The following is a 27,458-nucleotide window of genomic DNA, read 5'->3' on the forward strand; positions in this document are numbered from 1 at the left end:
GAAGAAAACCTTATAGTAGTATGCACTCAAAATACCAGTGCATTTGTTATAAAAGTCAAAGCAAGGCTCTGTAAGACTTCATAGGAGAGGATTTACAGTATATTTCTTGCTTGCAGGCTTCAAAGGGAAGTCATTTGATCCTAGTCATGATAGAAGTGAAGGATTTTAAATTGCAGAGATATGAAGGGAGAACACTTAGGGAAAATTGTCTAAAGTCATAGAGACAAAAAATACTTAGGATCTGTTTGAAGAATGGCAATTAGACTAGTTTGGTTAGAACACAAAACCTGTGGGGATGGGCTGGGGAGGAGTACAATGAAATAAAGGTGGAAAAACCAAGGCAAAATCATATTGCAAATAACCGTCAGTAGCAAGCTACAGAGTTCGGGATTTATTCCATTAAAAGTTGGGAACCATTAAAGCCTTTTCAGTTTTACTTTCACCTCAAAAAATCCCTCTTTCTCTTCAAGATTCAGCTACAGCTCAAGTGTCACTTTTGACATGAATCCTTTTTTAATCTTTCTAATAATTAATGCTGTATCTTCCAAAGTATCTAGTCTTTACTACCTAGAATCTTATTCTGGATACACTTGACCATCTTATTCCCCTACCCCCATTAGAATTTAAGGTCTTGATTTAATTTCTTTCTAATTTTGGCTCTTAAGATCATCACAGTATGTAGCACATAGAAGGCACTTAATAAATTGGGGTCATGTGAAGAGTTCTACTGATTAGGAAGAAATATTTAGCAGCTATGTGTGATAAATTTATGTTGGAGAGAAACTGAAGAAAGAGAGACAGTGGGAAGTTAATTGTACAATAATCCACATGGGGTATAATGAGTATCTAAACTGGAGAGGTTGAAATGGAAATGAAGAGAAGGAATAGAAGCAAAAGCTACTGGGAAGGTAGAGTTAGGAAAAGTTTTCCATATTACATATGAAGGTAAGAGTGACTAAAATGTGAAAAAATGACTGATTTTGAGGTGGTATCCTTAATAGAAATTTAAAGATTCAATTTTCAAATTTTATTGAAGCATTATTTTATGAAAAAGCGATCTGTTGGGCACCAGGGGAGATGGTAAGTTCAGATGAGATGGTCCATTTTCTTGGAGCTCTGTGTGTGTGTATGTGTTTTGGGTGGGAAGGGGTGAATAAGACATAAGTACTAGATAAGTTTAATGAATAATATTAAAAGATAAGTACATTGGAGGTACAAGATAGTGCTTTGTTATGTCTTTGGGATAAAGTTGTAAATGCCTATAGAAATTATAAATAGGAAAGTCATTAAGATGTCAATATTTAAGGGGGAAATAATAACTTCCCTTTTGCACATTTTCATTTTTCAAGAGCTGATAGAATATCTGTGTAGAGATGTTCTATTTACTCAAAAATATTGGTTCAGAGTTCAAGGGATTAGGATAAACATCTAGATTTGGAAGTTCTCAGCATAAGTGAGATGGCTGAAACCATTAAATATTTAAAATTGTTATGAATAAGAAAATAAAAAGGCCCAGGACAAAGGTTTAGAGAAAGGCTCTTTGGGAGTGTGGGATGGGGAATGGCAACGTGGAAAAGAATAATTACAGAAGCAAAGCAGAAATAATCAGAACAACTAGGAAGACAGCCATGGAAATCAACGTCATAGAAGCCAAGAAAGAAAACAATGTTAAAAAAGAGATGGCCCATCAATAGTGTCAAATGTGGCAGAGGTCACATGTGATCAATTGAATAATTGAAAAAAGTCTGAAAATTCATGAGAGAGACAGAAGGAATGATGATGACACAAAGTTTGGAAAGAAGAAAAATTGGACTCAGTTGTGATCTGCATTTATGGAGAGACTAATAATAAATGGAACTGGGGTGCAGATGACTCTCCTACAAGGAGGAAAACCACCCTTTGGGGCTGGAGTCATTGACAGGAAGGCTAGACATTCCAAGCTCTCCTTAAAAATACAGGAGAACTAGGATGAAGAAGAAACCTGGCCATCAGGCTATGGAGGGTTTGATGGTCATTATTATGTTATTTTTTTTAAAAAACCCTTCCTTGCTGTCTGTCTTAGTAACAACTCTAAGACAGATGGGCAAGGGCTAAGCAACAATAAGACTTGCCCAGCGTCTGGCCAGTAGTGAAGTCCTGAAGTAAATAGGGATGTTAGATGCTGTGTTAAAATAATATCTTTCAGCTCTCGTCTCTGAAGGAAAGCCAGGAGTGACTTCCCTTCCCTAGGCCAGTATAAGATTTGCTTGGAGACTATATATTTATATAAAAATCTATTTATTCATCTTCTATAACAACAAATAAAGTAAGGATTAGTAAAAGGATGCCCAGAATCTTACAGAACTAATTTCTTCACCCACTCTTCTATGTTTGTTCCATGGCAAACTCTTCAGTTTCTTCGAGCTACTCTGAACTGCTTAACTCTTACTAAAAAACCCCAAAACACTACCTGACTAAATTAATCTGTAATCCTTATCAAAAGTAACTTAATTTGTTAAAATCGTGTCCAAGTAACTGGAGTCTGTTAGCCTAGTATGGCAGAGGCTAACTGACCAGAGTACAGGTCTGAGAAGTCTTCCAGAGTTCAGGCAAAACAGGCCTTTGGTCTTTCTCCTCCAAAACAATTCTCCAACACAGCAGACTGGACAGCTTCTTCTCCATGATGATTTCTCACAATCAACCTTTTAAGAAGGGTTTGATTTCTGTCTCTCCTATCACCACCAGAGAGAAAGGTCTGAGAGCAGTCTGGCTTCACTAGAAGACTCCAAGCTTAGTGACCAACTCTCAGAATTTTGTCTGCTTCTTTCCTTCCAAGTTCTCAGCTCATGCCCAGAACTCTATCTTGCCAGCAAGTCCAGAGACACTTACCTGAAGTTGCCTATCTTATCAATGCTTAATCAATATATTTCTTATTCCATTCCTACAGTAGGGAGTGCCTGAGGTCAGAACTGAACCCTGGTTCTCCTGACTCCAGACCTGGCACTCTGTCCACTGTGCCACCTGTCTACCCCTATTATTTAATTTTAAATTGAACCAGGAGAAGTATCCTAAGCTTCCTTATCTATGCAACTCCTAGAGTGGTTCAGCAGTATTTCCACACCCACAAAGCTTCCTTTTTCTCCTCTCCTCTATCTTTTGCCTCTGCTATGAGGCACAGACTTACTCTTCCCTTAGTTGCTTAACTATTCAAATTAAAGATCTATTCAGTCAATTAAAATGTAGAGCTTGCCCATGTATATGTATACTGCAAGCTCTGCTGCAGGAATTCTCAAAAGCAATTCTCCTGGGGCCTCCAAGTCCTAAAAACTTGTTAATTAGGTTAGCCACAGACATCTAAGAAAAGCACCAGGGTTAACTATAAATTGAGCAAAAGGAGGTGGGTGAAGTTAGACTATAAAGCTTTTCCAGAAGAGGAGAATTTTCAGGAGAATTCTGCTAAAAAAAAGAAGGAACACATTGTGTAAGGGAGGGAAAAGGAGGTGATTTTAGGTAGAGAGACCTGAAAAGAGGAATGAGTAAATCGGACATGGGTGACAGCAGGCAGATGTGTCTGCATATGCAATTAAAATTTAGATTAACAAGAGATGCATATTGGAGTTTGCTGATGGGGGATACTAGATATGTGTGAAAGCGATCTGTGCTGCAAAAATTTTAGACGCAGGTTCAGAAATACATTTTAAAATGAAAAACAAATCAGGAAGATAGCTGGAAACTGTAAAAAGGAGATTTGAATCTCACCTTCAACCTTTTCTAGCTGTTGGGACAAAGACAAGTTACTTAATCTTTGGGACACTCAGTTTGCTTATCCTTATAATACACATAATAAAATAATAGCAACTACCTCATGGGAATGCTGAGAAGCTCAAACTGAGATAGTATGTGAAGGGCATATGCATTTTAAGCTCTTTCCACCCTTAGCATCATCATTTCATTCTCAGTTTTATGGGGTTCTTACAGAAGTGTTTCTGGGGCACTCTCCGCTTCTTTGGAATTGAAAGGACTTCACTCTGGTGGATAACATACCATGATATTTTTTGTAGCTTAATAAAAATATGGGATGGAAGCTCATCTTCTATAATTTCACAGAAAGCATTCTGGATACATTACCGATAGTAGATATGACAACAGGGATGATATCATTATTAGTCTTCCTATACCAATGTTATTTCTTTTTCTCTTTTAATGGGGTTCAGATAGAAAAAGTCCCAAGACAAGTTATTCTCCTCCACTCATTTTTTAAAAATATATTTATTGTTTGGCTGATTAATGTATAGGTTAAGTCATTTTAATTCAATAAAAGTATTATTACTATTATTATTATCTCATTCTGTTACATATTTTATTATATTTTAATTCATTTTTTATTTCTCAATTACATTTTTAAGTGGTTGAGATAGTATGAAGGTGTTTTGGTGTATATTACCCATTTTGAATTCTTTTCTGATAGCAAATTTTACCTGAAGAGAGGAAAGAGAAAGTAGGAGGGGTTGAGGACTTTGAAGAGAGGGAGAGGAAAAGCCACAAAAGCAGCAAAGACTTACCTAAAGTCACACAGTAAATTGCAATGGCTATATTTGAATCCAGGATTTCCTGATTTCAAACCTACATGCTTATCTTCAAGGTAAAGCTGCATCTGTGACTGGTATAATTTGAACCAAATTATAATCTTTTAAGAAAGAATGTGAGGAATCAGGCACTTTAGAATGAAATGATGGTAATAATATTCATTTTAAACAGCTTACCTCTCTAATATCCCTTTGATATTTGGTGTTCATTTCCTCTGTTTTAATGAGGTCCTTTCTGGCTGTTTCTGCTTCCTGTTCGACCTCTCCCACTCGGGAAGAAAGGGCTGCTAAGCGCTCTTTCATTTGGACCATTTCATAATTTTGCTTTTCAAGTAATTCTTGTAGTTCCATCACTTGGCTGGTATCATCTGTTGAGTCTATGGAACCATTGGACAAACGCTGTCATTAAAGAGAAAATAAAAATGCCATAGTTATCTTCTGCCTTAATTTTAAGGTGCAACATTAAAAAAGACTAGATTTGCCATGTTTCTTCTGCTGAAAAATAAAAACTGTTAAAAGAAGTGAGACTTACATAAAAACAAAATAACTATTTGTTTTTTTTTAATAAGACCTTGTCATTAAGGTGTACTATTCATTCATCTTCCTTATATTAAGGGCTAACTGAAAAAGGCTTGATATTCTGAGTACAAGGAAGGGGGAAAGTTTGAAGAGTACAGAAAACTTAAATAACATATGGTCATTGCATTCACCAAACTCATAATCTAGCAGGGTGATTAAATATACACAGATCTCTAATGCAGAGAATGTAGCCCGTTCCAGGAACAAAGCCTGTTGGAGAGGAACCATTTATGTTGAACTATAAAGGATATACAGGAATCTGATGGATAACAATGGAAAAGGAATGAAATTTAGGAAATGCAAATCCATAAATGTAAAACTAATATAGCCATTCTTAAACAAATTCGTTTTTTTACAATAACGGTTCACAATTCAATAGAAACACTATAATACTCCACTGATATGGCTTTTGTTATTTCCACAGTTTGAAGGGCTCTCGCTCCCTATTTTATTTTCCAGGGGAAGACAAGAACAGATATCTTTCATAACATACACTGACATCATTTTTACATGTTCTCTTCAATTCAGTGACACTCCCATTCTGGCCACCCCAAATAAAAAAAGATACTCCATGTCTCAACTCTGGACATCCTTTCATGCTTGAAACATTCTCCTTCCTTCATTGTGTCTACTGACTTTCTAAGCTTCCTTTAAGCCCCAACTAAAATCTCACCTTGTACAGGTAACCTTCCCTAACCCCTCTTAATTCCAGTACCTCCATCTTTTAATTTTGTCCTATTTATCCTAAATACAGCTTGCTTTGTGTTTTTGTTTGCATGCTCTCTTCTGTGTTTGACTGTAAACTCCCAGAGGCCAGGGACTTTTGCTTTTTGCCTCATTTTTGTATCCCTGTCACTTAAGACAGTTCCTTGTATGTGGGAAGAAATCAATATATTTTTATTGAATTGAATTGAATCTGATCCAACAAGACCTGAGGTTAAAAACAATAGTGCTGGGGAAAAAACAACTTATGATTTCCAGTTTATTATCTAGGTAAGAGACAAAGAGATAGAGAGACAGAGGTTGTCAATCAATGATAACTTATTAAGTACCTAATATTTGTTGGTGATGTTTAAAGCACAAAGAGAGAGACACAAAGAAAGAGAAAGAGACCCAAAGAGAGGGCATGCAAAGTATAGTGGAAACTAAGTCACAGAATGAATCCTCTGGAACTGGAAAGAAGCTTGGAGAAATGGAGGCTTTATGGAACTAAGTACCTCCTCATGGTGATATCACCAGTGAGTGTGAAGGAGCTTGGTCCAGAACTCATCATAGTTACGTGATGTTGAGTTGTTTCTCTGAGCAGAAGAGGTTTAAATGAACAGGACTTCATCTGGGGCTTAGAGCTTAGTGAGAGTTTATAAACATTTGTTGGATTCCATTGAAATTGATGCCAATGTATAAATTAGAAAATGCTATGAATTAGCATGGGCTCTAAGCCAAGAAGAAATCAGGCTGGGCATGAAGGACATTAGATAGTTTCAAGTGGTAGAAAATTAAACTAAAAACATCACCCCTTGCCCTCCATTTCAGAGTATTTTTGCTCACTGCCAATATATGCATACTCTCTGTATTACTGATAAATGGGGGAAGGACACAGTCATTTTTTCAGGCAATTAATTTTTATGGGTCTGATGTTTTCATGAACTTAGCCTATTATCTATATACAGTTCATCAATCTGATGGGAATGCATCAATCTGAATCACTTTAAAACTATGATTTATGGGGAAATTCGCACATACTCATATACTCTGAGTAGAAGTAGAAGAGAATACATTTTATTTCCTGGACACACCTTCCATTTACCCCAATCATTATTTTCCATTTGCAAACATTAAAATATGAATTATAATTGAGTATAAAACTGATCCTCAGTTTTTCCAAAGAAACCAGTCAGCTTATTTTTTTCAATTTTTCGTTACGATATACATGAAGTATATTTTTGAAAAAATAAATAGCAAAATGGGTGAAATATTAAAATATTCATATATATTAAGGAACAAATTAGTTAATGATCAGGAATTTCTTAAATGAATGTAAATCTCAAGATCCTGAGTCTCTGGCATAAAAGCCTGGCATATATATCTCTGTTTGCTGAGCATGTTGAATCTTCAATTTAGTGGGTTTGGAGAAAAGAGGAGAAAAGTATTCATCCACATTCCTATAAAACTGCCTTGAATCTTGGTACGATGTGGCGAGAATGAGGGATGATTATAAGTGGATAGCTATAGATAAAATCTAAAAAAACTGAGAAGGTCTCTAGGTAATTTTCTATAGTGGTTCTAAGGGTAGGAAAGCCATAGGCTTGGAGGGGCTTAGATCTATAGCAATATGGTGTGTCTCCAGTGTCAAGCTCAGTACTTTTTATAAAAGAGGCTTATTGATTGAAATGAATTTGAGTAAGTACTCATACTAATTAGATCATTGAAATAAATTCTGAATTGAAAAATTCATTTAATTAATTAATTTGGAATATTTTTCCATGGTTACAAGATTTATGACCCCACCCCCACCCCATAACTGATGTGCAATTCCACTGGGTTTTACTTGTGTCATTGATCAAGACCTATTTCCAAATTATTGATAATTACACTATGGTGATCATTCCCATCATATCTCCATCAACCCATGTGATCAAGCAGTTATTTTTCTTCTGTGTTTCTACTCCCACAGTTCTTCCTCTGGATGTGGATAGTGTTCTTTCTCATAAGTCCCTCTGAATAGTTTTGGATCATTGCATTGCTGCTAGTAGAAAAGTTCATAACATTCAATAGTACCACAGTGTCTCTGTGTACAATGTTCTCCTGGTTCTGCTCCTTTCACTCTGCATCACTTCCCGGAGGTTGTTCCAGTTCACATGGAATTCCTCAAGTTCATTACATTGAAATAAATTCTGAAGTATTGGGGATTCAGGCAATAGTGTCCAAAGTTGAAATAACAGTGCTATTCTTATGTATTCTGGGACAGGGATAACATAACTGTGACTATAGACAGCTAATATTATAGAACTGTTAATTTAAGATATTGCTATCATGGCACAGTTATATAATTAGAGAACTGTCTTCAGAGCTAAGAAGACCAAGGTTCAGCCACTTAATGGCTGTGTCACTTTTGATGTCACTTAACATTTTAGCACTTTATCAAGCAATCTCAGATTAGATGTAGTAGAGAAGAAGTTACTTCATCTGGGATCTCCTTATATCAGTAAAATAACAATTTAAGTCATTATTCCAGTCTATCTTCTGAAAATCACAGGATCATATACAATAAATTTTCAGTTGAAAGGGACATTAGAAGTCATCAAATCCAAATTCCTCATTTCACACATAGGGAAATTCAGATCTGGAGAAGTTGTGACTTGCCTAGAGTCACAGAGACTTGGGTTCAAAATTTACTCTATTCAATTTCTCTTTATTCATCATTCATCTCAAAGTTATCTCCTGTGAAGACCATTTTAGGCTTCTTACTCTGCTATCCAGTATTTTTGCTAACCTTCCTATGCATGATGATATCTTCTATACCTTTATGCAAGTCAACACTAAAAATATCAAAGAAAACAGAGTCAAACACTGATTTCTGAGGCACTCCCACTCACAACTGCTAGAAGACCAATTTTTAATGATTTTAATTCAACCAATTCCAAATGCATGTCCATCTTCTCCATAAGAATATTTGAAGATATTTTAGCAAAAAAGTACTAAAATCTAAGTAAAAGTGATCTCCAGAATTGCTTTGATCTAACAGGTTAGTAATTAGTGGCACTGTGCTACACTCACATAGAGTTTTAATACATGCTTTATCCATTTGCCCATCATTTAGCTTCCTTTTTTAAAAAATGAATTAAATTTGGCACAATGTGCTCTTTATGAATTCATGCTGGGTTTTTTCTTTTTTGAGATCTCTACCTCCCTTTCTAAAGGTTCACCAATCTTCTCCTTAATAATACATGGTATTATCTTGGGAATTGAAGTTAAGAACACTGGCACATCCTTTGATTGCTGAGAGTCTCACTAAGTTTTGCTCTGAAGGAAATTCTTTCACTTTAGAAAAACATATTGGAGGTAGAGAAAGCTAGGTGCTTCAGCAGAAAGAGAGCCAGGACTAGAGATGGGAAGTCCTGTAACAGGAGCTGGCTAAGATGGGAAATCTGACCTCAGACACTTAAGAAGAGGTCACTTAACCCCAAACACATAACCATTCCTGCTCTCTGCCTTGGCACCAATACTCAGTACTGATTCTAATACAGAAGACAAGGAGTTTTTTTTAAAAAAAATGTTTATTGACTACTGACTGAACCTCACAACTACCCTGGAAAATAGGTATAATTATCCCCATTTTATACATAAAGAAACTGAAGTCCCAAGATGTTAATTGGCTTGGGCAAGGTCACACAGTGTGGGTGTTGAGGAAGGATTCCAATATACATCTTCCTAATCTGAAGCTAGTACTCTATGCTATCAGTCAAGAACTTAGAGTTAGCTAGGTAGTATGGTGGATACAGCACCAGCTCTGGAAATCAGGAAGACCTGAGTTCAAATTTCGATTTCAGATAATATACTAGTGATGTGACCCTGAGTAAATAAATTAATCTCTGATTACCTCACTTATAAAATGGGTAGAGATAATAATAGCACGTACCTCCAAGGGTTGTTATGAGAATCAAATGAGAAAACAGCTGCAAAGCACTTAGGTGCTTGGCATGTAATGAGTGCTAAATAAAAGTTAGGTGTTATTAATGTTATTATTATCTGCCACAATCTCCTTACTTATCTTGGATGTCAACTTCCTATTCAACATGTTTGTTTAGCCATTTCAGTGGTATTAGGGATCATTTTCCTTGTTCTGTATCACCACCAAACTCAAAACATTGGATAGGTTGTACCCTGTGAACTGTAGTGTCAGGGTAAGAAGACTCCGGATCATATCACAATCTTGATTTAACCTTCTCTTAATTTTCATATTTTTTCAGAATTCACTTCATCCCACAACTAAATAATATCAACTTTCCCTCTAAGGTTATCTTTCTTCTACGTTGAATCTCATGTGGATCTATCTACATGTGCCCTCCCACATAGGAATAGAAGCCCCTGAGGTGAGGGGCTATTTTATCCACCTTTGTTTTATTCCCAGAGATTTGCACAATACCTGGCACTACTAAAAATTAACTGAATATTTGTTGATTGATTGACTAGAGCTCAGGACTACCATATCAGAAGACCAGGGCATAAATCCTGGCTTTATTACACATAGCATGACCATGACTATATCACTTAAACTTGCATTTCTAGTTTTTTCATCTATAAAATGGAAATAATGATAACATTTGTATCTTCTCCTTCACAATATTGTCAGAAAGCCAGTCTGCAAATGAATGCTATTTAAAATATATATTTTTATCATTATAATTAAGGTGTGAAAAATACTGTAACATATATACAGAGGAGAGAAAAGAGGGGCAAATATGAGAGAAATAAATGATAATCCTCAATGCTCAGTAAAAAGAATTTCCCAATGACTTACTGACCTGTCCTGAAATTCTAAGGATAATTAAGGCAGAATGAAATTGGGGGGTCAATTTTCAGAAAATGTCTTGAATGGAATCACAAGATATGCATTACCCAGTCACAAAACCCATTATGAATAATGGTGAATTTGGTGGCTACTGGATCCAAGAAATCATGCAAAATTCATATCATTAATACACCTAAGAGGTCAAATGAACACCAGCACTTAAGTAGTCAGAAATCTTCCATCAGCATCAATCTTTTATCATTTTCACTGCACAAAGCTTTGGGAGAAGTAAAAGAGCAAGGAGCTGAATAAAAAGGTGATCCAATTCAATTTCTTCTTTTTCAGAACAGATGATCTCAGGGATTACTTTTCATGTAGTAGCAAAGTGACAAGCAAATCATTTTTTCCAATTCAGATAAAGCTATTTCATAGGGAAAAGGATATTCATTTCTTCAGCTAAAAACAAGCAAAAGACAAAATTTAAGTCTTTCCAAGGTGCAGGACACTGAACTAAGCTTTGAAGGTAAGACACAAGCAAAAAAGCAGACATTATGTGAATTATCAAGGCTTCTCTTTCTTTTCAACATGGCCTGAAGGAGTTTTCTTTTTAATAGGGGAAGAAAAGTTAGGGGACAAAAGACATCACACATTTGGGAAATTTGATAACTATTAATTATAAGCTAATAAATGATTAGGGTATTGAGTTTACATTTGACTGGATTGGTATAGGAAGGAAAGTCTAGTGGAATTAGTAGGTATTATCATTATTATTATAAAATATTTAATTAGCATTATTAGTAAATAAGTAATATAAAATTATTTAGGTATTAATTAGTTCAGTCTTTCAGTTGTATCTGGCTCTTTGTGGCTCCATTTGGGATTTTCTTGGTGGAGATAGTGGAGTAGTTTACTATTATTTTCTCCTCCAGCTAATTTTACAGATGAGAAAAATGAGGTAAATAAGATTGATTATACAATGACTTTCCCACAGTCACACAATTTGTATGTAAGTGTCTGAGGTCAGATTTGATCTTTGGTGGGTAAGTCTTCATTACTCCAGATCCAAAGCTCTATCTACTGTGCCAACTAGTTGCCTTATTGATTTGGAGTATAAAATTATAATTAGGGTGAGTAGTATAAAAATATTAGAATAGAATATGGAAGCCTTAGTACACATTTGTGTATGACTGAAAAATGACACAAAATAATTGCACTGGTTTATCTGAATCTTTGATATTGACTTTTTCCTGTGCACTTACTCCAGGAGTTGTTTTTTTTTTTTCATGTAATGATACTGAGCTAGTTCCCTCTGTGGCTCTAATGTTGCTATTGCCATTTATAGTGAAAACATCTTAAAAAGTTGAGGAACATCAGTTTCTTTGATGACATTAATGGAATCCTAAATCAAGATATTAAAAAAAGATTAGGTCAGAAAGTTGTAGTATGCCCATTTGTGCTTTAACATATCACAGAAGAATAATATTTTATACCAGAGATTCATTATATTCAAAAGCTCAGGTCTAAAATTACTTATGGACTAGTTCATTATAGTATGCTTAAGCTCTATTAATTAATAGAGGACACACTCATTACTAGTTCACTGGGATCACTGCGATATATAAGGTCAGAATTGACATGGATTTATATTGAGAAAAATAATTTTAAAAGTTTGAAATTATCATTCTAATTTAAGAGAACAGAGTTATGATGACTAGCTCTGCTTCAATAAAAATGAAAAACCCTCTGAAATCATTATACTTCTCACATAATATTTACTGATTGAGAGAAAATCTACCACTGTGTAATGATTTCAACAACTGGTAGTACTTTAAAAAATAAAACTTTAGGGGTAGAGTCAAGATGGCGGGATAGAGGCAGCAAACTTTCAGACCTCTGAAAACCCTTCCTTACCAATTACAAAATAAAGGCTCCCAGGGGACTGAAAATAAAATCTAACAAGACAGAGTCAAGGAACCCTCCTGCTGGAATCAATTTAAAGGTATGTCCCCCAAAGACAGAATTTGAGGACACTGAAGTTTAAGGGAAAGGAAGAAGGAAGGTCCTGGGACCCCTTCCCCACCTAGAGCTCTGAGTCTCCAGGGGCAACTGAAACCTTTGGGTGGACAAAGGCACTTGTCTGGAGGGAGTACCTTGCAGATAAAACTGTGCCAAGCTCAGAGCTTCCAACAGGGGCAGTAGGGAAGCAAATAGAGAAGAAAAATAGAGCACAGAGCAGGAAGCAGTTGTAAGAGCAATGACAGTCCATATTGCTCCCCCTTTCCTGAGGTTTTTGCCTCAGGGTACATCAAGCAACCCAGCCAGACTTAATCCCATCAAAGCCTCTAGAGGCAGGGAAGCTCAAGCTCCAACACCCTTCCCCCAAAGACTGCTGGACTTAATCCCATCAAAATTTCCAGAGGGCAGGGAAGCTCAAGCTCCAACAACCCTCCCCCACAGACTGTACTGAGAGATTTACTGACAAAACTCCAAGGGTAAAGGTGAAAGGAAACCACAAAAATATGAGAGAAGCAAGAGCTCAGGCAACTGCAGGGAATAAAGGGGTAAATATAAGCAAATAATAGAAAAAGAAAAAAGAAGTTATAATAGACAGCTTCTATACAGGCATTGAACAAAGACCAAACAGAACAGAGAAGAATGAGGGAACACTAAGCAAAAAAACAGAAAACCCAGCAAATTGGATACAGGCTCTGAAAGAACACAAAATACAATTCAAAACACAATTAAGAGAGGCTGAAGACAACTGGGAAAAGAACTTAAAAACTAAGATAAGTCATCAGGAAACAGAGGCCCTTGAACTAAAACAAGAAAATAGTGTCATGAAAGCCAAAATCAATCAGCTTGAAAATGAAGCAGAGGAGATGAAGTTGAGGCAAAGAAAATAAAAGATGAGGCAAAGCAGATGAAAGATGAGGTAAAGAGGATGGAAGATGGCCTCCAAAGAAAATCAGATCAGAAGGAGGATGACCAAAAAGCCAGGGATGAAACTGAGTCTTTAAGAACTAGAATGCAACAACTAGAATCAAATGACTTCACAAGGCAGCAGGACACTATAAAACAAAATCAAAAGAATGAAAAAAAATTGAGGAAAATATGAAGCACCTCATTCACAAAACAGAATATTTAGAAAATCATTCCAGGAGAGACAACTTAAGAATCATTGGTCTACCAGAAGACCATGACAAAAGAAAAAGCTTGGACATCATACTACAGGAAATTATCCAAAAAAAAAACTGCCCTGATATTCTAGAACAAGAGGGAAAAGTGGATATTGAAAGAATCCGTAGGTCACCTACTATACTTAATCCCCAACTGAAAACACCCAGGAATATTATAACCAAATTCAAGAACTATCAAACCAAGGAAAAAATATTAGAAGCTGCTAAGAAGAAATCATTCAGATACCATGGAACCAAAGTGAGGATAACATAGGATCTGGCTGCATCTACTCTGAAGGACCAAAAGGCATGGAATATGATATTTTGGAAAGCAAGGGAACTAGGTCTACAACCAAGAATAACTACCAAGCAAAACTGACTATATTTTTACAGAGAAAAGTATGGTCATTTAACAAAATAGAAGAATTCCAAGCATTTATAAAGAAAACACCAGACCTGAACAGAAAATTTGATGCCCAGGCATAGGACTCAAGAGAATCATCAAAAGATAATTTAAAAAGAGGGGGAAAAGAAACACAAAACAAAAACAAAACAAACTTTTTTTAAGAAACCCAATAAGTTAAAATGATATGTATCCCTATAAGAAAGGGAACAGTTACAAACTGTATAGGATGAAATACCAAGACATAAATATGTATATAGATATATGTATGCATAAATATATATATATGTGTGTGTGTGTGTGTACACACACAACTAGAGCTAAGAAAAGAGGTTAATACTAAAAGAAATGGGGAAATAAACAAAAGGGGGTAAATTTATATATCACAAAGAAGCTCATGGAGGGAGGGGGGAGAATAGCAATAGACTGGAAGGGTAAAGAGGTTGGAGATAGGAAATACTCAATTCTTATGTGTATTGAAATTGACTCAAAGCGGGAACAACAATCCAATCCATTGGGGAAGAGAACTGATTTGCACCCTAAAGAGAAGTAGAAGGGTAAAAAATGGGCTGGTGGGGAGGGAAGCAGTACAAGGGAGGCACAGTGTGCAGGGGTAATTTTAAAAGATTTTAAAGAAAATAAGGGGGAAAACGAAGGGTAGGTGGGTAGAAAGGGAAGTAAAATAAGGGTGGGAACTAGGGGGACTGATTAAAAACAAAACATTGGTGTAGAAGGAAATAGTGAAAGAAGAAAAGGCAGGACTAGGAGTAGAAATAAAAATGTTGGGAAATACACAACTGGTAATCATAACTCTGAATGTGAATGGAATGAACTTACCCATAAAACACAAGAGAATAACAGAGTGGATTAGAATCCAAAACCATACCATATGCCATCTACACGAAACACACGGGAGGAAGTTAGACACACATAGGGTAAAAGTAAGTGAATGGAGCCAAATCTATTGCATATCAACTGATAAAAAGAAGTCAAGAGTCCCAATCATGATATCTGACAATGCCAAAGTAAAAATAGATCTGGTTTAAAGAGATAGGGAAGGTAGTTACATCTTGATAAAAGGCAGTATAGACAATGAGGAAATTTCAGTACTCAATATTTATGAACCAAATGGCACAGCATCCAAATTTTTAAAGGAGAAACTAGTAGAGCTAAAGGATGAAATAGATAGAAAAACTATACTAGTGAGAGACCTGAACCTTTCTCTATTAGAATTAGACAAAAAACCAAACCAAAAATTAAATAAGGGGTAAGAGAAGTGAATGAAATCTAAGAAAAATTAGAGTTAGTAGATATGTGGAGAATAATAAATAGGGACAAAAAGGAATACACCTTCTTTCCAAAATTTTGCACATTTCCAAAATTTTCCAAAATTTTGCAACCACAGAGAAAGTGGCTATAAATAATTTTGTATATCTTTTCCCCCTATGATTTCCTTGGGGTATAAAGCTGAATCAAAGGGCACAGAGTCCATATAATGTAATTTTTAAGGAAAAAAGACGAAGTAAGAAATTTAACAAAACCATTAATAAAAATGGAAAAAATGACACTGTATGCACTATTCTAAACTTATGGCCTAACTACTCTACTCTATAAAAGGATAACAGGGAGGTGTCCCCTCATAATTCTTCTTTGAAACCAAGTTTGTTCTTTGTAATTTTACAACATTCACTTTTGATTGTGTTCTGGTGGTTGATCTATTCCCATTCTTCCTTTCCTACACATGCTCATCATATGTTGTTTTCTGGGTTCTATTTATTTCATTTTACATCAGTTTGTACCAGTCTTCTTATGCTTCTTGGTATTTATCATATTTATAGTTTCTGAGAGCAAAGTAATATTTTCTCACATTCATGTACCAAGCTAAGATGGGTGAAGGGGAGTCATGAGAGTTTTGAGGACAGATGAAAAGTTTTGGAACAGTCACTGTAGTGAGTGAGAGACTGAACCAATTAGTGGAAGTAGAAAAGAAATATCTTGCCTCAGGTGAGATTATATTGGTTGGTTGATTATGAAAATGATTGCAAAATGATTAGGGGTAATTCCTTTTGCATAAATTGTATTTCAGTGAGGCAGAAGTTTAAAACGTTGTCAGCTTCATTCTCTCTTCCAAAGTCACTGAAGTGGCAGAGCAAAAGTAAGATGAGTGTTGATGGTATGGGATGCAGTGGATGACCTTGGCATTTCAATGTCTGATCAAGCTCTAAAAACTCCACAGTACTTGCTTTTATAGCCTTCATGGCTGTTGGAATAAACTGTTCTCTTCTGCAAGGGGGAATCTTTACGTGCCTTGGGTACACATTATCTTAACTCATCAAAGATTTTGAGGCTTGTTGGTTGTCCTCAACTTGAGTTTAGTGTGCTGCCTAGATATTTTTATATGAGGTGTGGCTGATATATATGCTATAGTTTCTTAGAGCCATAGGTGATGGCTGGGTGATCAAGTGGATACTAGAGATATTACTCTTCCCATAATACCCTGTAAACCCCAGGGATTGTGTAACATACAATCCATGACAAACTAATGAGATTATATAACATATTTTTAGTGGACCAGTTTGACACAGCTTCATGATTTTCCCTATCATAGTTTTAGCACATTAGGTGAGTATGAAGAAAGGTAACAACAGAGGAAGTAATCCATAATTGAAAATTAGCAGAGTAAGATTACTGATAGGATAAGAGAGCAAGACAGAGAGAGATATAAAGAGAATAAAGACAATCAAAGACAGAGTGACTTACAGAATCAGGAAACAGATGTAGACATGGTGAAAGAGGATCAGATGGAAATGGAAATGGAAAGAGTCTAAATAGCCAAATTGTTGTGATCCTCTCTCTATATTAAAGTTTGTGGTCCTTGGGTAAAAAGCCTATAGTATCTATAATTGTTTGTATTGAAAAACTTTTCAATTTCTTGGAAACTATGAAAGTCTCTTGCTTCATTAAAATAAAATTAAAACCACAGTCATTCCCATATCAGGAAGCAGTTTTAGAGGATAACTGTTGGGGAGGTTGTCTTTTTTTGGGGGTGGGTTGGTGCCTTTCCATTATATAATAAATTTATTTTTTGTTTGAGATCCTTTAACAAAATGGCTACATTTTTATTAAGAAATCTCTCCTACATTCAGAACATTATAGCCTGTAAGAGACAACGGAGCATTTTTACTGATTTTTATTATTAACTGTACCATTCTATACTATGTATTTTGTGATGCTTTAAACATTATTCACTTTTCATGTTTTATTGCTTGCACATTGCCAAAGAAAATTGGTACGTTAAACAAAACTATTAATAATTTTGTAAATTTATTTTAAATTGTTAAATATTGAATATAGACTACAAAGTATGTGGGAAGTCGAAATTGCTACATAAATATCAATTAATTGGGAATATTCAGCTTTGCTTCTTAAATATGAGCTACTCTTCAGTATTTAGGAACTCTTAATTTCCAACTGTTAAGAAGGGCAATGGCCAATGCTTATACAGGATGAGGATTTTCTTCTTTTCTTTTCTTTTTTTAATAACCCAACAGAATATTGTGTGTGTGTGTGTGAGGATTAATTTTTATTTTCCCTTAACATCTGAATTTTATACATTGCTTCCTCAACACAACATCAATTCAATTTAAACCAGAAAATACCAGTGGATACATATTATTAGTACAATATAGTTGGTCAGTGATATGGAATTTGGCAAAATGAAGTGGTTCAAAAAGCCAGCAAGGTGAAGTTTCTTTTCTAGGTGTTTCTCATCCTTCCTTATAGTAGGTAATGAGTATTAAAGGAATAATTATGAAACATTGATTATTGTTATTTTGGTAGGTTTGGATTTTAGAAATTTATCAATTGGGGGGTATTATTGAGAAATAACAACAAAGGGAAAAAAGAAGAAAAATATCATTAATAAAAATATTTTTAAAAATCCAACAATAAGCAAAATGAATTTTATATGAGGATAGAAACAAAAAAGGGTAATTTTGTTATAATCTTTCTAAATTTAATATATACTTCTAATATATTCTAAGTAATAGAATGTCCTGCTTTTATGTGGAATTTTCTTTCTCCTTTGTATAAAGAAATGTCATTTATTACATTCAAAACTAAAAAAAAACTTTGTCAGTTATTATTATTATTTATTGGTACAGATCTCAGACTGTAGAGTTATTCTCTCTTTATTTCCAATTAGTAGAATCATAAAATTCCTTCAAAGCACAGTTCCCAAATTCAATATTAGACTTTCACAAATTTCTACCTATACTCTCACCTTATTAGCTGTCTACCACTCTTGACTTTACTTTGCATATACTTAAGATCTACTTATTTTTATGAATAATATTAATTTTCTAACCCCCAGTAGAATATCATTTCCTTGAAGGCAAAGGATTATTGTATATTGTCGTTAAGTGTTCAGTCTCTAATATTGGTTCTTGCATAAAGTAAGCACTCACTAAATGTGGCAGAATTGAATGGAAAAGAAAAATCAAATTCATGAGGAATTTGTGATATTGCACACAACTCATATAAGTAAACTTTTATATAAATGACCATAGTAACAAAGTGTTCAATAAACCCAAAGATCAAGCTTTTAGGGGAAGAAGAATTTGAAAAAAGTGCTTAGAAAACTGGAAATAGGTATGGCAGAAACTAGGTATAAATTAATATATCACACCATAAACAAACTAGGGGAGCTTACTTGTCAGATTATGGATAAGGGAAGAATTTATGACTAAACAAGACTTAAAGAACATGAGAAGCACTTTTCCTTTGGAGAAAAGAATGAGACAAAACAATGAACACAGTAAGAACTTTCATATTTTAGGAATTTAACTAGATGACTTTAAAAGGCAGAAGAAAATGAGTTATTTCATCAGGGATTCATTTATTCTCTTTGATTCAAATTAGGTTTAATGAGCCAAATGAATCTCAATTTAACCTGCAAATGGACAGACATTACACCTGGGTTATAATAATTTCAGATCAAGTTGTCATTTAGAAAATAAGTAGGTATATACCAAAATCCTTTAAGTGTGTACTCCCACAAGATTGGAGGTCAGACAAAACACTTCAATCTGGATAAACTTGGCAGATGCCAGCACTTCAATAATGGCAGACCTTCTTTTAGTCTCTACTCCTGATTCACCAGTGACCAAGTAAATTCAAAAGAAAGCAGATTAGGTCTCAATACTGACATGCTATAAAAGTGCTAGGCTACTTTCTTGAGCAACAGTGAATACCATGGGGTATTGGCTTGAGTGTAACCACAAAGGATATTGTAGTCTGTGATAAGTTTTTTATTTGGTTGGACCTGTCAAAGAAAAATGTAACCTGTGAATCATCTCTCAAGATTGCATAAAATAAAAGATTCATTTGCAAATAGCCTCAGGAATTTTTACTATTTCATATTGGCTCTCATCTGCGATATTACCTTCCCCTCTTCAAATATACACCTGTCCTTGGAAATGAAGAAGCAGCAATCTGTTTACTGGCTGTCAAATTCTACCTTAAGATAAGAATGAAAATCTTAGTGAAATAGAATTCAAACAGGCAACCTCTGGAAACTGCTATATTTTAGAAAGCATATATCTAATTAAACAATAAAATCTTTAAACTCTGTAAAGTAAAATGCAGAAGTCAAGCTTTGGATTAGACCTTGAGTCAAATAACTTTCTGAATATTTCTTTTCTCAGTTAGCCAAGAAATACTTTAAGATTTTCTTTATAGATTTAATGATTCATTGTTGCTGGAAAATAATCAAAATATTGGTATAGACACATTTTTGATTATATTGTAATGTAAACATGTTTTAAAGTTATTCAGAATATTTTTCTTTTTATCTTGTTTTAAACTTTTATTTTAAAATATTTTTCCATGTTTACATGATTCACTTTCTTTCCTTCGCCTTTTACCTTCCCTATTCTCAGAGCTGACAAGCAATTCCACCTGATTGTACAAATGACATTTGATACCTATTTCCATATTATTAATTTTTGCTATAGAGAATGTTTTAAAGCCTAAATCCCAAATCACATACCCATACATCCATGTGATGTGATATCACATGTTTTGCTTTTGCAATACTATTCCCATATTTCTTTCTCTCAATTTGGATAGCATTCTTTTACGAGTCCTTCAGGAGTGTCCTGATTTGTTGCATTGGATTGTTACACAATATTTTCTTTCCATGTAAAATGTTCTTCTGGTTCTGCTCATTTTACTCTATCAGTTCACTGAGGTTCTGTAGTTCATATGGGAAGGTTCCAGATCATCAATCCTTATAGCACAATAGTATTCCATCATCATCACCTACCACAATTTGTTCAGCCATTCACCAATCGATGACAGCCTCTCATTTTCCAATTTTTTTGCCACCACAAAGAGCATGGCTATTAACATTTTTCTTCAAATATTTTCCTTATTATCTCTTTGGGGTATAAATCCATCAGTGTTATGACTGGATCAAAGGGAATGCATTTTTTTAAGTTCCTTTGCACATAATTCCAAATTGCCCTTTAGAATGGCTAGATTAATTTGCAACTCTACCAGCAATGCATTAGTATCTTGATTTTGCCACATCTCCTCCAATATTTATTATTTTCCTTTACTGTCATATTAGCCGATCTTATAGGTTTGAGGTGGTACATCAGCAGTATTTTAATTTGCATTTCTCTGATTATGAGAGACTGACAACACTTTTTTATGTTCTTATTGATAGTTTTTATTTCTTTATCTGAAAACTGCCTATTCATGGTCCAATGACCATTTGTCAATTGGAGAGTGGCTTGATTTTTGGTACACTTGAATTAGCTTCTTATAAATTTGAGAAATTAAATCTTCGTCAGATGTTTTTGTTATAAAATCTTTCCCCCCCATTTGAAACTTCCCTTCTAATTTTGTTTGCATTGGTTTTGCTTGTAAAGAGACTTTTTAATTTAATGAAATCAAAGTTTCAAAGTTACTCATTTTACATTTTGTAGTTTCTGTATCTCACTTGGTCTTAAATTACTTCCTTTCCCACAGATCTGACAGGCATTCTATTCTATCTTCCCCTAATTTGTTTTTTGAATTTCCTCTTTATATTTAAGTCATTTACCCATTCTGAATTAATCTACTTAAAGGGTGTAAGATGACAATTTAAACTTAATTTCTCCCATACTGTTTTCCAGTTTTCCAAAAAGTTTTGTCAAATGGTAGGTTCTTGTTCCAAAAGTTGGAATCTTTGAGTTTACCAAACACTATCTTGCTACTGTCATTTACCACAACTCTATTCCATTGAGTTTCCATCCTTTTATCTCTAAGCCAGTACAATACTGTTTGATGATCACTGATTTATAGTATAGTTTGAGATCTGGTAACACTAGGCCTCCATTATTCACCTTTTTTTCTCATTAGTCCTCTTGATGTTCTTGATCTTTTGTTCTTCCAGGTAAACTTTGTAATATGTTTTTTTCTAATTCTATAAAAAAATTTTGATAGTTTGATAGACATAGCACTAAATAAGTAAATTAATCTAGGTAGGATCATTATTTTTATTATATTAGCTCATTTTATTCATGAGCAATTGATGTTTTTCTAATTGTTTAGTTCTAGTTTTATTTGTGTGAAGAGTGTTTTGTAGTTATTTTCATAAAATTCCTGAATTTGTCTTGGCAAATAGATTCCCAACTATTTTATCTTGTCTAGAGTGATTAAAATAGTTTCTCTTTCTAATTCTTGCTGCTGGGTTTTGTTGGAAACATATAGGAATGCTGATGATGTATGTGGGTTTATTTTATACCCTGCATCTTTGCTAAAGTTATTGATTATTTATAGTAGATTTTTAGTGGATTTTCTCAGATTTTCTGTGTATACCATCATGCCAAGTGCAAAGAATGATAGTTTAGTTTCCTCATTGCCTACTTTGATCCCTTCAAATTCTTTTTTGTTCTCTAATTCCTACTGTTAGCATTTCTAGTACAATATTAAATAGCAGTTGTGATAATGGGCATCCCTGCTTCACTCCTGGTCTTATAGGGAAGGCAGCTAATTTATCCCCATTGTAGATGATACTTGCTGATGGTTTTAAATACAGTTAAATTTTAGGGGAGACTGAGGTAGGTAGAAATTAGTTTGTCTCTACAAGGAGTATCATATTTTTTAGAGGTTTATTAAAGGTTAAGGATTAAAGAAAATACAGAATAAGAAAAAACACGTGCCTAGGCCAGAGGCCTAGTCAAGATAACCTCACATCATGGAAGAGACGCCTCTGCTCCAAAACAGAAGTCCAAAAAGAGAGCCCGCCTACAGGGAAGACCCTTTAAATAAAATTTTGTTCTCGTCCCAGGTGAGAATTCAGTGAGATTAGAGGGCATTCTGGGAGCTAGCAAGGACTCCTGGGGAATGGAGTCCAGAGTTCAAATCTCAATTTTACATTTATTATTTTGAGGAAAGGCCCTTTATTCCTATATTTTCTAGTGTTTTAAATCAGAATATGTGTTGTACTTTGTCAAAGGCTTTTTTCTAAATCTATTGAGATATTTGTGGGATTTCTATTAATTTAGTTGTTGATATGGTCAATTATATGGATGGTTTTCCTAATATTAAACCATCCCTACATTACTAGTGTATATCCAACATGGCCCTAGTGAATAATCTTAGTGATAACTTATTGTACCTTTTAACTAGTATTTTATTTAATATGTCTGCATCTATGTTCATAAAGGAGATTGGTCTATAGTTTTCTTTTTCTGTTTTTGGTCTCCTCGGCTTGGGAATCAGTACAATATTTGTATCATAAAAAGAATTTGGTAGGACTCCTTCTTTGCCTAAGTCAAGTAGTTTGTGGAGCATTGCGATGAATTGATCTTAAATGTTTGACAGAATTCATTGGTGAATCCATCTTGCCCTGGTGATTTTTTTCTTAGGGAGTACCTTGATTTCTTATTCAATTTCTTTGTCTGATATGGGATTATTTTAGAGTTAGTCTGTGAGAATTCCATGAAGATCTCAAGCCCATATGGAATTATTGCAGTAGGATACGGTTAAGTTTGGGTCTATCATTTTCTGCTGTGCTACTCCTCTTGCTGTTCCCTCCAAACACAAGGGGGTGTAGATAGAAAAGTGGGTCTGGAATCAGGAAGATCTGAGTTCAAATCCAGTCTTGAACACTTGCTAGCTGTGTGACTCTGAACAAATTGCTCAACCCTTATTTACCTCAGCTACCATTTTTTAAATGGGAACACACTAAAGAAGAAAATGGAAAACCTCTTTAGTATCTTTCCTAAGAAAACCCCAAGGACAAAGTCCAGGGGATCACATAGTCTAAGTATCAGACATGGCCAAATGATTCAACAACAACAAAACCACCAAATACTACCTCTAGAGCCATGTCTGGGAGGAGCTAAACCACTTGGCTGGGTATTCCTTGAGACCATAAGTACTGTACCACAGGCATTTTCCACATTGTGATTTGGCATTCCTGCCTTGCTTTCCACCTCTTACTCAGAAAACTATAACTGTTTGAATACTTTCACTTCCTCTGTAAAGGCATGTCAACAGAACAAACATTCTCTTATAACTTCCCAGATAAAAATTCTTTTCCCTGTATACAATTCCCTTGTAGGAAAAACAACATGACATATTGGTTAGAGTGTTAGACTTTGATTCAGAATCAAGATTGGATTGAATCCTGCTTCATACACTTAACTGATGTGTGTGTGTATGTGTGTGTATGTGTGTGTGAGAGAGAGACAGACAGACAGAGAGAGAGAGAGAGAGAGAGAGAGAGAGAGAGAGAGAGAGAGAGAGAGAGAGAGAGAGAGAGAGAGAGAGAGAGAGAGAGGGAGGAAGGGAGACAGAGAGAGAGGGGAGGGAGGGAGGGTGTGGGAGAGAGAGAGAGAGAGAGGGAGGAAGGGAGACAGAGAGAGAGGGGAGGGAGGGAGGGTGTGGGAGAGAGAGAGAGGAGAGGGAGGGAAGGGGAGAGAGAGAGAGAGAGAGAGAGAGAGAGAGAGAGAGAGAGAGAGAGAGAGAGAGAGAGACCCTTAATCACCTCACAGAGCTACATTTCCCTCATCTGTTAAATGAAAGGATTGCACTTGACATCCAAGATCCATTCCAGTTATAAATTTATAATCCATGCTTTGTTTTCTCATTAGAATTTAATCTTCTTTAGGACAGAAAAAAATCTGGCCTATAAAAATACAATTTATCAGTGGCTGATAAAGTACTTCACATATAACAAGTTGTAAAGACAGACAGATGGCTCACTCAGAAGGACCAGAGTTCAAATCGAGCCTCAGCCATTTTCTAGCTGGATGGCCTTGAACAAGTTACTTAACTCTGTTTGCCTCAATTTCCTCATATGCAAAATGAGCTGGAGAAAAAATGGCAAACCACTGTAATACCCTTACCAAAATAAAAAAAAAAAAAGAACCTACAATGGAGTGATGAAGTATTGGTCACAACTAAGTGAATAAAAAATAAGAAGTCATGAATAAATGACTCATGCTCATTCGCTCATTGGTGGAGGGTTTGGAAGGGAAGTATCTTCAATGAGAATCAGTTCAAATAAAATTTGAAAACATCCAGGCAGAATAAGAACTGCTTATTTTCAAAAGTTAAACTTTAATATTTTAGAGCCTTACTTTCCATCTTAGAATCAATACTGTGTATTGGTTCCCAGGTAGAATGGTAAGGGCTAGACAATGGGCATTAAGTGATTTGTCCAGGGTCATATAACTAGGACGTGCCTGAGGTCAGATTTGAATCCAAGACTCCTTGTCTCTAGCCCTCTGTCTCTCTATTAACTGAGCTACCTAGCTCCCCACACAAAATTCAATCATCATAAAGAGCAGAATTTAGAGTCAAGGAATCCTAGGTTCATGTTCTATACCTGGTGATTTGGGGAAAAGTCACTTAAATTCTCAATTTACCCACTGGTGACTCTCGAAGACCATGAGCACAAAATGGGTGCTCATTTACCCAAAGGAATCCTAAGTGGAGTAATAAATAATTTTAAAAATATGATATTAAAGATAAACCTAAAATTCTTAAATGTATGACTAAATCTATGTTCTAGGCAATTAAGCAGACCCTGTCCTCAAGAACCTTAAATTCTTTTGGGGGAGAAAATATGTACATACATAAGCATATACAAAATCTATGCTTCCAAAATAGTCATTATAGAAGTGCGGGGAGAGTCAAATACATCTTCTTTCCTAATTGACTAGGAATCAGGCTAAGACTTAGTCATTTCTGTACTCTGAGCAATATTCTCAGATCATCCTTTTAAGACAAATTCAGTATTTTTGTGAGGAGAGATTCTGCATGCCCTAGTGGGTGAAATGGCGCTGTAAGACTATGAGAGCTAGGATAATGTACGTAGCAGGATAGGACTCAAGGAGGCTCTTACCTAGGTTATACCATTGTGAAAGGGTAGGAAAACCAACAGGGAATGATCAACTTTAGCTAATTATTCTTGCTAGTTATAAATACTGTGATAGATAGAGACAAAGCTCAGAGTCAGGGAGACCTGGGCTCAAATGTCACCTCTGACACATTTTGACATCAGACTGGGCAAGTCACTTAACCCTTGAGAGTCCGAGACAACTTTCTAATCCTGTCTATAGAGAAAACTGGCCAAGGGAATTAAGTTCCTTAAGCCAACGAAATCACAAGGACAGAGAAAATTGCATTTTTAAATCTTATTAACCAGATAACAAAACTCAAGTCTCTTTCTTTTTTACACTGGATAAGAGTTGAAAGCTTTATCAGCACCCTCCCACATGAGAAAACCTGTGTGTTCCCTTCTCCTATTTTTGTTTTGTATACTCTATACCTGTGGATGAGGTCACAGAGTCAAACACAGATAAACAACAAAAACATGCTTACAAAACATTTTAATGATATTTACAGGAAAAATTCAGGAGACTATAGTTGCTAATTTCTTAGTAGCCTTTTTTAAAGAAAGCTACAAATTCCTAATATTTTTCTCTTTTAAAACTGCACCTTGTCCTTTAAATTTATTATCTTTGAGCAGATCTACCACCTATTTACACTGGGCCTGGAGTCTGGAAGATCTGAACTCAAATTCAGCCTCAGACACTTACTAGCTAAGTAAACCTGGACAAATCATTTAACCTCTGATTGCCTCAATACCTATTTGAAAAAAGGGGATTTTTTTTAATTGGGAAAATTTTATTTAAATAATTAATTTAGAATATTTTTACATGATTCATGTTCTTTCCCTAACCTTCCCCAAACCCCTCCCTTAGCCAACATGCAATTCCACTGGGTTTTACATGTGTCATTGATCAAGACCTATTTCCATATTATTGATATTTGCACTAGGATATTCATTTAGATTCTACATCCCCAATCATATCCCCCTCGACCCATGTGATCAAGCAGTTGTTTTTCTTCTGTGTTTCTACTCCCACAGTTCTTTATCTGGATGTGGATGGTGTTCTTTCTCATGAGTCCCTCAGAACTGTCCTGGGCATTGCATTGCTGCTAGTAGAGAAGTCCATTACATTTGATTGTGCCACACACAATCTCTGTGTACAGTGTTTTACTGGTTCTGTTCCTTTTTCTCTGCATCAGTTCCCAGAGGTCATTCCAGTTCACATGGAATTCTTCCACCTTATTATTCCTTTGAGCACAATAGTATTCCATCATCAACTTATACCACAATTTGTTCAGTCATTCCCCAATCAAAGGGCACCCCCTCATTTTCTAACAAAAAGCGCAGCTATGAATATTTTTGTATAAGTCAGAAAAAGGAGATATTAATAGCAACTATTTCTCAAGTTTGTGGTGATGATGAGTTATTATAAAGTGCTCAGCACATTACCTGACACATATTAAGTGCTATATAAATGTTAGATATTATTATAATACCTTAAAGTACTTTAGAGAATTCATAAATCCAAATTCCTTTACTAGGTTGTGGTCCAAGGAGGCCATTCCTAAGACATCTTCATATACAACAAATAGCAATACATTTGGTGATGGCAAAGCTTTGGCAACAAAGTAGATCAAATGGGGAATGACCAAGTAAATTGTAGTACATAAACAGAGTGGAATGGTACTGTGTTTTAAGAAGTGATGAATATGATAAATACAGAGGAATGTGGAAAGATTTAAATGAACAGCCAAGTAAACAGAGGAAACAACATATATCATGACAATACATTCTTCTAGAATAGGGGATCCTACTTTTTTTTGTCATT

At 35.2% G+C, this 27,458-nt stretch overlaps 1 protein-coding gene across 21 annotated transcripts in view; it reads right to left on the minus strand.

Annotated features, from left to right (window-relative positions):
• The window catches only part of PPFIA2 (PTPRF interacting protein alpha 2), a 654,901-nt gene that overhangs the window by 130,832 nt on the left and 496,611 nt on the right, over window positions 1-27,458 (minus strand). For all 21 annotated transcript variants that reach the window (XM_056798558.1, XM_056798566.1, XM_056798564.1 and 18 more), the window contains one exon: window positions 4,743-4,964. In XM_056798558.1, the coding sequence (XP_056654536.1) occupies window positions 4,743-4,964 (222 nt within the window). The remainder of the gene's footprint in view (window positions 1-4,742; window positions 4,965-27,458) is intronic.

The sequence above is a fragment of the Monodelphis domestica genome, chromosome 5 (genome assembly GCF_027887165.1).
Source record: "Monodelphis domestica isolate mMonDom1 chromosome 5, mMonDom1.pri, whole genome shotgun sequence".
Classification (NCBI taxonomy): Eukaryota; Metazoa; Chordata; class Mammalia; order Didelphimorphia; family Didelphidae; genus Monodelphis; species Monodelphis domestica.